This window comes from Theropithecus gelada, chromosome 5 (genome assembly GCF_003255815.1).
Source record: "Theropithecus gelada isolate Dixy chromosome 5, Tgel_1.0, whole genome shotgun sequence".
Taxonomy (NCBI): domain Eukaryota; kingdom Metazoa; phylum Chordata; class Mammalia; order Primates; family Cercopithecidae; genus Theropithecus; species Theropithecus gelada.
In genome coordinates, this window is record NC_037672.1 from 55,095,766 (window position 1) to 55,108,321 (window position 12,556).

The window sequence follows — 12,556 nt, forward strand, 5'->3', positions numbered from 1 at the left end:
ATTTTCAACAACAAAGATACATTTATTCTGAATCTTAGAAATATCATCTCTTTCTCAATGTTTTTGTTTGGCCTAAGTTCCATTTTCTCCACCCATGCAAATTTATGCCTGTCAGAAAATACTTAGAAAATTACCAAAATGTAAAGTACCTGGCTTCAAGCATCCATCCAAGTCAGCTGGTCCTCCAGGGGTAATTGAACTGATAAATATGCCTAGGTCCAGTCTTCCCATCTTCTCCCCACCAATAATTTGAAATCCTGTAAAACAACACATTTAAAAAAGAGTTTCATATTGCTGCTTGCAAAGACTAATGATTAGCCTGCCTGAAACACAGAAATGTGGGGACTGTTGATACCAAATGATTAATAGGTAACACATATTAAATTTGGTGGAAGTATTTCTTGTAGGCATCTCATATTTGGCATTTGGTGGACTGGGTGGGTAGGGTGATGGGCTTGTGAGTGGGCAGCCAGTCAGTATCTTGAGATCAGAAGTGAGCTGGTGCTGCAATGCCAATGCTATGCTATAGACTTTTCCTCTGAATCCTCAAGAATCATAGACCTTCAAGAATCTCACAGTGACTTACCCAAGCCATACTTTGCATCTTTTTTCAGGTTCACCAGGGTGATCTCCCTTTCTGGTGAAGATACTATGCTCCATCTTTTGTGTAGCACATCTATTGGGAATTTATAATTTAAAAATAAATATAACATGCTCAGGCATTAAGACTGTCAGTTTGTTTTAACAATTTAAATGTTAACAAAGTATGTTAATTGCTCAGTCACTTAAACATATATTTTAAGTTTACTGATACTGTTAACATTTTATATTTTTATAGTGATTTATAATTTATAAAATGACTACGTATTACATTTATTCTTCATAAGCTATCCTTTTGAAATAAGTGTATTTCAGTTACAAATGATTAAATAAACCTCAATAGGTTAAATGATTTGCACAAATTTAGTCAGCTAGTACAGGAAAGAGCTGAACTTTTCAATTTAGGTTTTCTGTCTGTTACACCACAATCGACTCCCTGAATTTGACAGTGCTCAATATATTAAAACATTCCTTCTAATTAATGGTTGACATTTAAATTTATAATTAGTAAAATATTCTTAATAGGTTCTTGAGTCAAATAGCAAGAAGAAACTAGATTTTTTTTTTTCTTTTTTTTTGAGACAGAGTCTTGCTCTGCTGCTCAGGGTAAGTGTAGTGGCACAGTCACAGCTCACTGTAGCCTCGACTACTGGGCTCAAGCAGATCCTCCCACCCCAGCTTCTTGAATAGCTAGTATGACAGGCACGTGCCATCACACCTAGCTAATTTTTTATTTTTGTAGAAATGGAGTCTCTCTATGTTGCCCAGGCTGGTCTTGAACTCCTGGCCTCCAGTGATCCTCCTGTCTAGGCCTCCAAAAGAGCTGGAATTTCAGGTTTGAGCCACGGCACCTGGTCAGAAACTGGATCTATTTTTAATAGTCCTGTTAATAATTCCTTGTCTAGCACATGTACTCTCAAAGGATCTTCATTCATTTCAAATTCTATTTGTGAAACAATCTTGCAAGTAAAGGGATTTTTAACCATTGTTTTGCAGATGAGGAGTAACACTTTGTGACCTGCTCAACATAATAACTAGTATCAGTGCCCATTAAAATGCCTGAAGTCAGTACTTGATAAATCCTAGTTAAATAAATTGAATGAATGTCATCATGAGAACTAGAATTTATTTTTTCTTATTTCCACTAGGTTTTTTAAAGTAGGCTAATCATTCACAAATAACTTCTTAAACCAATAAATATGACACTTAATTGACATGCTTATCAAATTAATTCATCCACTTTGCAATTCAAGCATTTACACAAACACACACACACTTCCTAACATCAATTACAATGACAGTTCAAATTGGTCTGTGTGTGAAGGTGTTGGCGATGGTGAGTTTGTTCAACACATTCCTAAGGATATTTTTGTAAAGTGAATCTTCAAATTCAACTCTACATACTTCTCAAGTATATTGAAGCTTTCTAAAAATGAGAGGTTTTGGTTTCACTAAACTGTAAGCCAGAATTTCCTTAAACCTTGGTATGCATTTTTGTAACAACCAAATCAGTATGAAAACAGACTTTATTTCTGTATGTGCAACATATAACAACCCACGGACTTAACACTATATTAATATGTCACAAAACAAATAGTAATTTTGTCACAAAACTTGTATTGATGCTTAAATGATGTAATGTGATACTTCATATTGTATAAATAAATTCTTTTAATTTCAAAAGACAGTAACAACAATAATTTCCTCTCAGGAGTGAATTAGCCTTCTATCTCAATACTGTTTTGGTGCAAGTTTGCTAGCTCTCTGTAGAGTATATATTCCTATTCTGTTGTTTCTTTTTGACCCAAAGTTAGTTATTAGCAATAAGAGTAGTGGTAATTCGGCATTTCTAATGATTTTATTAATTAAATTACAAAAAGTATCATTGGACAATGGTGTGAAATACTTTACATATTAGGTAATCCTAAGCAAAAGCCCATCCATTATTTAATGCCTTGCTCAATGAGTTTAAGTATCCAAGATCCTTTTATAAAAAAATAGGCAATTAGCTCTATTTTTTAGCTAGAACGAATACAAAACAACACAGAACAAAACCCATACGATTAAATAAAACAAATAAGGGGGTGAGGTCACATTAGGAATTGAAATCAGTATAGCCTTTAAGTGACCACACTGATGAGGTGGTAAGAGAGAACATGTTAAATCAAAGTGCTTTGTAAAATGATTAAATGATGATCATTGCTTTAAATTTCCATTTCCTCCTTCAAGTTTCACATTTAATCACCCACTGTTCAGGAATTGGGATACTTGGACACTGATGAAATCCATTATTCTATGATAGATACTTAATATGTCCATTAGGCATACAGTTCCCAGAAAACAAAATTCCAAGCAGTAAAGACAGAATAAAATGAAAGAAGAAAGAGAAAATGGCTTAAGGAGACTAATGGCTGAGTTGCTCTGGTTCTCATCCCAACTAAGAATAAAAAGGCACTAAACTGTGGTAGGTTTTAAACATCCCGACAAAGTCATCAAAAGTTGAAAATACCCTAAGTCAAAAATGCATTTAATACATCTAACCTACTAAATGTCCTAGCTTTAGCCTAGTCTAACTTAAATATGCTCAGAACACTTGTGTTAACTTATAGTTGGACAAAATCATCTAAAACAAAGCTTATTTTTAGAATAAAGTGGTTACTATCTCATGTAATTTATTGAATACTGTACTGAAAGTGAAAAACAGAAGGGTTGTAAGGGTACTCAAAAGACAATTTTTACTGACTGCTTATTTGTTTTGCACCACTGTAAAGTCAAACCATGATAAGTTTGTGACCATCTACAGTTTGTGGTTTGGACACTTCAGGAAGCAACATGACAAACTTAGCTAAAAGTTACTTTTCAATTGCTGTATAATAATTACAGTAAAACAAGAAACATTAAAATCAATTTTACGTAATTCTTGGAAAAGTTTTACATAGTTTTGTTTTTACTCTTATAAAGGAAAATAACGACTGTTATTTTTTAAGTTGAGCAACTTTTGTTTTTGAAATCACAATTAATCAAGGGATTAGAATCCTTTCCTTTTTTTTTTTTTTTTTTTTTTTTTTTGAGACTGAGTCTGGCTCTGTCGCCCAGGCTGGAGTGCGGTGGCCGGATCTCAGCTCACTGCAAGCTCCGCCTCCCGGGTTCACGCCATTCTCCTGACTCAGCCTCCCGAGTAGCTGGGACCACAGGCGCCCGCCACTTCGCCCGGCTAGTTTTTTGTATTTTTTAGTAGAGACGGGGTTTCACCGTGTTAGCCAGGATGGTCTCGATCTCCTGACCTCGTGATCCGCCCGTCTCGGCCTCCCAAAGTGCTGGGATTACAGGCTTGAGCCACCGCGCCCGGCCAAAAAAAAAAAAAGAATCCTTTCCATATTACCTTTTCAAAGCGTGAGATTGGACGAATCATGACTTTTTTATCTTTTCTTTCAAATTTCAGGCCGGGCGCGGTGGCTCAAGCCTGTAATCCCAGCACTTTGGGAGGCTGAGACGGGCGGATCACGAGGTCAGGAGATCGAGACCATCCTGGCTAACACGGTGAAACCCCGTCTCTGCTAAAAACTACAAAAAACTAGCCGGGCGAGGTGGCGGGCGCCTGTAGTCCCAGCTACTCGGGAGCCTGAGGCAGGAGAATGGCGTGAACCCGGGAAGCGGAGCTTGCAGTGAGGTGAGATCCGGCCACTGCACTCCAGCCCGGGCAACAGAGCGAGACTCCGTCTCAAAAAAAAAAAAAAAAAAAAAAAAAAGGTAAGAGTGAATATAATACCTTCATCCTTGTTCTAAGTGATGAATGATTTAATATTAACTGATGTTGATTTATAATTTTCATCTAATAATCCTGACCAGCAGGAAAAACACTGAAATTAGAGTAAGAGGTCCCATATTTGACACATGGGCAAGTAATTTTACTTTTTGATCCTTAGTTACACTATTTGCAAAAACATGTTTGCCATGCTTTATTATGTGAAAACTTGATTCTCAACAGAGTACTAATTCAGGCTACTTGGCCAGATTCAAAGAGAGTTTTGAGGAAAATATAGCCTTGTTTGCAAGCTAACTGAGGCATACCTCTATATGAAGGTGGATTGGCCCTACTGTCCAGGGCAGGTGAGATTTTAAGGCTTCTGAAGGTTTAAATAGAGAAACTACCCAATGTAAATTCATGCTCTTTGGCTATCCAATGTACATTCATATTCTTTTTCACCATAACCTAAGCTAAAACACATTAAAAATTCTCATACTTGAATAGGTTATTATCTAGCTTCTTTCAAAAGTTTAGCAGGGAGAAATAATACTTAGGCATGATCACATTATGAGGAGGTCTAAAGAGTAGATTAGAGCGTAGACTCTAGAAACAGATTGCCTTTGTTCAAATCACAGCTCTACTACCTGCTAACTTTGTGACCTTTTGCACAACTTAACTCTCTATGCTTTGGTTTCTCATTTGTGGAAAAAAAAAAAATAACATTAACGCTCACCTCATAGGATTGTTGTGGGCATTAAATAAGAAATAATAAAAAATGCTCAGAACAGTGCTTGGCACACAGTATGTACTAAATAACTGTTACGCAATAATTACTACCATATGGACATGTTAATAACCAAGGTATTTCAGGTACGCAGGCATTCTACTACCATATGGACATGTTCATAACTAAGGCATTTCACGTATATAGGCATTCTACTACCATATGGACGTGTTTAACTAAGGTATTTCACATATACAGGCATTCTACTACCATACGGACATGTTAATAACTAAGGTATTTCAGGTATACGGGCATTCTATTACCATATGGATGTGTTAATAACTAAGGTATTTCAGGTATACGGGCATTCTATTACCATATGGATGTGTTAATAACTAAGGTATTTCAGGTATACAGGCATTCTACTACCATATGAACATGTTAATAACTGAGGTATTTGAGGTATACAGGTATAAATTCAGTTCATGTAAGGAGTTTGATCACTAGAAAGCTATATAACAGGATTACCAATTTAGGTCCAAGCATAAGTTAAATAATTTTTTCTTTAATGATAGGCCCTCATATTGAGGACTGATACATTCAAAAATAAAATGAGAAGGAAAGAAACCTTACCTTCATTTGCTATGAGTATTTAAGACATTGTGTGTAGTTTTACTTTTAAAAGCAATTTTAATTCCAAGAAAATTTTTTCTCTCTTAAAGAATTAGTATGTGTATTTTAATTAGAGAATGAGAATTATACAAAATAGCACTCTGGTGTTTGACAGTTTTGACCTAAAAAACCCCAGTAATTCTATATAGTTCAGTCTTATGCCTTCTGTTTTACCCTGGCTATAGGAATATTGAAACTAAATTTACAACTTCATCAAGTTTAGATGTATTAGTAATTTTAATTAACAGAATGGCTTCTTTCTTCATCAGGCTTTTAATTATTTCAACTTTAGGAGTCTAAGACTGAAACATTTTTGGAGGAAAGTAGTGTACAGATAGTAGTAAAACATTTTCTACTCATGAAGTTGTCAGAAAGATCAAATAAGATAATGTATATGAAAATACTTTGCAATTTAAATTCTAAAAATTTTGAAGCCAGTGATGTTCAAGTCACTGGACATTTCTGGTCTTCTCCCTACGATTTTGTTTCTTAGATTCCTTCTAAACTATAATCTCAGCATTTAAAGTCTTCAAAGTCTCCTCATAATATTTAGCATAAGATTAAAAACTGGTCCTACTTAGTTCTCAAACTTCACCCTGGCCCCCACATGCCACCATACTGAGACTCCTGCAGTTCCCTAAATCTCTTTTCTCATGATTCCATGTCTCTGACCATGCTATGCCCTTGATCTGGAATGCTTATCTTTATTGTTCTGTCTGAATAAATCCTCCTTTCCCCCCAAGATTCAGCTCAAGCATCCCTTTAAAATAACTGCCTCAGTTAAAACTCTTTTTAATAGAAATTATCTCTCACCTGAACTATTATCTTAGCTTCCCAATTAGTGTCCTTATATCTAATTTGTCATTTCATCAACATTAGCCTCAGTCAGAGGTCCCATTACATCACCATGATGCTGAAAAATACAACTCTCCTTTAACTTCAATGTAAGATTAAATCCTTGGCATGGAACTCAAGACTCTTCATTGTTAGGTCCAAGACTATCTCATTAAGGTACAAGAAAAGAGAAAAGAAATGATGGAAATGAGGGGAAAAATGTTTTGTAAACCTACCATTTTCTTTTAAGGGTACTTGGGATGAAGAATTTCCAGAACTATGCATAGTCATTCCTGTGGCAAAATTAAATTATTAGACATTTCATAAGATGGTCAGATGCTAGATATCGAAGTAATTTCTTCTGATAAGTTCATAAAAATCAATAAAACAATAAGGCAGCAACATTTTGTATTTACATTGAGAAAACATCCTCCAATGGGCATTTTCACTATTTTAAATAGTAGCTAAGAATAATAACTTATTTTGCAGCATAAATTTAAACACAAACATATTGTTTCTGAAAATATTTTGATATATCAAACATGAAAATGATGAAACTGGAATGAGTTTTTCATTTGTTCAAGTGTTAAAAGAAAATTCATTATTCAAATAGTAAGAATGAATAAATACAAAATGCAGAAAAATTTCCTTTTAAGAGTGTTTTATGTTTTCTGTAGAATATTTACTATCTTCCTTCTGATATGTAATGAATTTTCATGTAGACCAAAGCCTTCTTAATGAAAATAGTTTAGAATGTATGAGGTCCCGTTATATGTGAATATACTTCGAAAAATATTTCCTAAAAGATCAATCTCTTAGCCTATTTTCAACACATAGTTACCTATAGAATGAAATCTTGCCTTTTATCTAAGTTTTTTAAAACTGACTGAAATTAAATTGATGATAGTATAATCTCTGAAAGCTGCGAAAGCCTACATTAATAAAGTAATGTTGCTTCCATAAATATTTATGTATTATAATGCAGAGTTCTCTTTTGTCTTCATTTACTCCACATACCCTGAATCCAATTATAGAATATAAAAAGGAAACTGTGGTTAATTAGAGATAAATTAACAAACCTTGGGCCTAAGAAGAGAGTTTAGTAGTATTTCGTAAGACAACAGAAGGGAAACAATCCTCGTTTCCCTTTCGTTTCCCATGCTGTTTCATATTTTGAGTAGTAGTTCAGATCTCTGTGCTTAAAAGATCGACTCCAGTGCATTTCCCTTTTAAGGTGCACAAGACAACAGGAAACCTGAACTATTTATCTTAAAAGGTAGCGTGTGTATGTGCATATATATAGATATATATGCACACATGCATGCACACACACACACACACACACACACAACCTCACTTAAATAATATGCCCTGCTATCTGGGAGAATTTGAAGAAACTGAAATCAACTTAAGCATTTCTACCTATACATCATAGCATATTTCATAAAATTATCTAAGGTTTTAGAGACAATTTTGTTCCTGCTAAGCTGAAAGCATCCTAAGTAAGTGTTTCTCCAAAACTATAGCATTACCAGAGTTCATTCACATTGGCTTGAAAGGAAAAGCCAAAAAAGGTAAAGTAATGGCACACGACAGTCTTAGTAAGACTGTCACGGCTACTGTGACCAAGAGAAGCTAACAGACTGGGCGCGGTGGCTCAAGCCTGTAATCTCAGCACCCTGGGAGGCCAAGGTAGGCAGATCCCTTGAGTCCAGCAGTTCAAGACCAACCTGGGCAACATGGTGAAACCCTGTCTCTGTAAAAAAAGTATAAAAAGCCAGGTGTGGTACTGCATGCCTGTAGTCACAGCTATTCAGCAGGCTGAGGTGGGAGGATTACTTGGGCCCAGGAATTCGCGGCTGCAGTGAGCCATGATCACTCCACTCCATCCTGGGTGACAGAGTAAGACCCTGTCTGAGGGGGAAAAAAAGAGAAGCTAATAGTCTGTACCATGAAGCAATCACTTGTTAAATCACGTGTTAATTTGATTTGGTGCGTTTTAAGTAGCCTAAAATTTATATTCAGTTTTGGCAATTAGGACATGGAACCCAAAATAATTTGATAATTAAGATGATCTTGTTCACTTCCCTCTGAGCATGAGGTACGGGACAAAGAAGGTAAGCTTGTTTTTGCTGACCTAGAACATATGCTTGCCCAGGGTCTTCAATGGATGAGGAGTCTGATTCATGTTTCCTCCTTTCAGGACTTCTATTTAAACTCGCAACAGACTTTGAACTGAAGAGGGAAAAGGAAGGTAGGAGGGAAGTGTTAATGTAAAAAAATATGGTGAAAATAATAAAACGTCAAAACAAAAAGAAATGTATGAAATGTAGAATTTACAAATATGTAATTGGCTTAGTTAATATGTTCTTACTTATTAAGTTTTGTGACTCCTGCCAAAGATTCTGCATCAGATCTTGACATCTGGTGAGAAGGTTTTCCCACCAACTCTGCAACGGTTTGTGGTGGGGGTTCCATGTTAACAATGACATTTTTCCAATGTGGATAGAGAGAGGCCTGACTGAGATCATGGTATGATTTACTCATCTCTCTAGGCTTTTCCTCCCATGAAGCTTTGTCATTCTTCTCTTTTGAACTGTTCTGCAATGGCTGGTAAAGCGACAGCTCTGAGCAGGATAGCCTCTTCAGAATCTCAGCTTGAACTGATAAAGGTCGAACAGCAAGTTTGTTGAGGGTGCTGCTGGCCAGACTGCCAGTGCTGATTGCTCGTCCCATATTAAATCCTCTAACAGACTCTGCTTGGAGATTCAGGCTCCTAAACGAAGCTCTCTCTACAAGGAAATAGGATTGCTTTACATGATGGAAACGCCACAGTACCTTTATGAGAATAATTATGTTAATAAAAAAGCAGCATGTAGTTTTTAATCATTTTGATTGCCAGCATAAGTAGGTAGCTTTCAAAGTGTGGCAATCAGGGTTTTAAAAAGGAGGGTTGAAGATCTGGTTTTCATACCATATCTTCATCTCATTAGCTTTCTCTTAGTTGCAGCCTACTCAACATTTCCTGCTTCATCTAATGATTTTCTTGGACTCAACAATGTTTGGGGGTCAGGCTTGCTGACACCAAATTCCTTATAGGTTTCATTCAGAAATAAGAATGACATTTAACACAGAAATTTTCAATGCTAGTACTGTCTCTGCTAAAATATCAGCACCCAAGAAAAGGGAGAGGGAGAGGCAGAAATGAAACCTGGATGGGCTGACATGGTGAACACACACCTGTAAAAGCTATGCAGAGGAGTTTTGCCCAGAGAGTTTTTAAAGCTTAAGGCAGATTGTGGTGATGGTGAATTGCATAAATGGGTGAACTGTATGGTATTGAATTATATCTCAATAATGCTGCTACAAAAAAAAAAAGCATTTATGGCAAATTATTCCTTTTGTTATTTCACTATTATGCCAAACCCACCTTCTCACTGGGCTGACTTAATGATTTATCTGAGGCAACAGAGGAATGGGAGAATCAAACAGTACTAATCTGTCTGTTTTAGTATCTGTAAATTAACATGATCAGGAAGCAGGGCACCTCTTTATGCTTCAATTTCTTTCACTCCCAAATACACATCCAAAGTTGTCTTATAGAGGCTAAATTTACAGATACTTTATAACAAGTGTTTGGCTATTCTATTTTGTAAGAACCAGTGTCACAGTGATATTTTAATATTTGAGGCTAATAACAAAAGCATTGCAGTATATGTAAATGAAGAATAGGAGCGCAGGATTTCAAATGATTTAGTTTTTCATGCAGTTAGTGACCCACATCACAAGGCACTACCTTTGATCCCCTCTGGAAAGCAGCAATTCTATGTTGTTGCATTCTACATGGAATTAAGTTTGACTGCTACATACAACAACTGGGAACTTCCTTTTATAAAGAAAATGTCTCCCTTGAAGAAAAAGGAGGAGGAGAAAGAGGAGACAGAGGAGGAGAGAGGGAGGGGAGGAGGAAGAAAGAAAGAAAATATCAAATGATTACTGACTTAGATTCTTGGATTGTTTCATTTATCTTCTACTTCCTAGGAAGATTAATAATTGATATTTTCTCTCAGGCACAAAGAGGTAGGAAAACATTAAAGGTTTTTAATCTTCATGCATCAGAATTAAGTTTAAAGAAACATGCCTTATTGTCACTAGGAAAATTCAATTATCTCTCTCTGAAATGGAAGTGGGCACCAAGTTACAACAAGACCTTAAAAAACCAAAGATTTTTAAAAATACACCTTCATTAAAAATTCCCATAATCAAGCCGGGCGCAGTGACTCAAGCCTGTAATCCCAGCACTTTGAGAGGCTGAGGCGAGCAGATCACGAGGTCAGGAGATTGAGATCATCCTGGCTAACACGGTGAAACCCCGTCTCTACTAAAAATACAAAAAATTAGCCGGCCGTGGTGGCGGGCGCCTGTAGTCCCAGCTACTCGGGAGGCTGAGGCAGGAGAATGGCGTGAACCCGGGAGGTGGAGCTTGCAGTGAGGGAGATCCGGCCACTGCACTCCAGCCCGGGCGACAGAGCGAGACTCCGTCTCAAAAAAAAAAAAAAAAATTCCCATTGTCCCATTGTCATATTTACCTCAAAATATAAAGTATTTATTACAGCAAACAACACTATTCTATTTTCATTTACTTTATGAGTTGCCTGTAATCAAACAAGCAAAATGAAGTCTTCAGAAGGAAATGCCTTTACACCCAACAGATTTCTCCATCCTTAAAGAAAATATAGACCAAATTTTGGCAGGAATAAGGATAGCTGGCTCAGTTTAGTCAGCTTTGTGAACATATTAGGGAATAAAAATATATTCAAATCCATTTGTAGCCTACTCTTGGATATGGGATGGGATCATAAACCAACCATTTATCTGGTGTTTCCTACTGCCTTTTACCTGGAAAGAACTGCAACATGGATTAGAATGAACTTGTATCCTAATATTAATGTTTAAAATTTGAACACAAAGGCTTGCTAGCTCCATACTTAGTCTGCAATTCATACTTCCTAATCTGTTTCTGCTCAGTCCCTGCTACCATTTTGTGATTCCTTATATCATCAGCTTAATCATATTCTCTTTTTAGGAGAGGGACTTCATTTATTCTCTTATCCCATAGTACTGTGCACTTACAAACAGTAAATGCTCAATAACTGATTAATCTTAAATCCATGCAAATCAGTTCTTGGGAAATTCATCAAACAGAAAGTGTACTGGATTAGGAATTAAGAGATATGACCTCTATATATGACATGAGGGCAAAACACTATCTTCTCTGAACCTGTTTTGCCATTAGTAAAATTTTGAACTTAATGACCTGTAAGGTTCTAGCACCAATATTCTATGACTCTAAAGAAGCAGCATACATTTGTTAGCCCATTAACCTCCCACAGATAACACCAGTTGTTTTCACTTGTAGTACAAATAAATAGGCAGACAGTTACTTATAAGCCAAGGGGAAAGATACAGATCACACCATCTTAAAGTGCTTTCACATATGAGAGCAAGGATACATAGCTGTTGTGATCCTGGGGGTAAACCTGTGATACATATATATATACACAACAGTATCCCCAGCCCCCACTCCATGGATGAAGAAATTGAGATTCCAAAAAGTCACTTACTTTGCTAAGGTCATTCATTCATCTACTACTACTGCTGCTGCTCCTGCTGCTACTATTACCGCTATTACATAGTGTAGCAGCATATAGTATAGTAGTAGTACTGTCTTCTAGTGGTAAAACAATGTTGATGATGGTGATGACAATAATGATAATGAATACTTCAGTAAATATTTACTGAATATTTTTTTGCCAGGTAGTTTTAAAGGGCTCTACATGTATGAATTCATTTTCATTTCACAACTTTCTGATATAGGTATTATCTTACGGTAATCATTTTATAGATGAAGTAACTAAGGCAAAGAGTTTAAGTAGCTTGCCCAAGGTTTTAGGGCTTGTAAGTAACACAGCCTAGTT

General features: G+C 36.2%; 1 protein-coding gene across 5 annotated transcripts in view; it reads right to left on the reverse strand.

The window, feature by feature from the left end:
- Positions 1-12,556, reverse strand: part of PTPN13 (protein tyrosine phosphatase, non-receptor type 13) — a 223,063-nt gene that overhangs the window by 60,887 nt on the left and 149,620 nt on the right. For 3 of the 5 annotated variants that reach the window (XM_025385716.1, XM_025385717.1, XM_025385715.1), the window contains exons 18-22: positions 8,953-9,370; positions 8,716-8,813; positions 6,815-6,871; positions 587-676; positions 150-257 (exon numbers count right to left, since the gene is read on the reverse strand). In XM_025385716.1, coding sequence (XP_025241501.1) covers positions 150-257; positions 587-676; positions 6,815-6,871; positions 8,716-8,813; positions 8,953-9,370 — 771 coding nt within the window. The remainder of the gene's footprint in view (positions 1-149; positions 258-586; positions 677-6,814; positions 6,872-8,715; positions 8,814-8,952; positions 9,371-12,556) is intronic. The other 2 variants (XM_025385718.1, XM_025385719.1) reach the window with 2 other exon arrangements.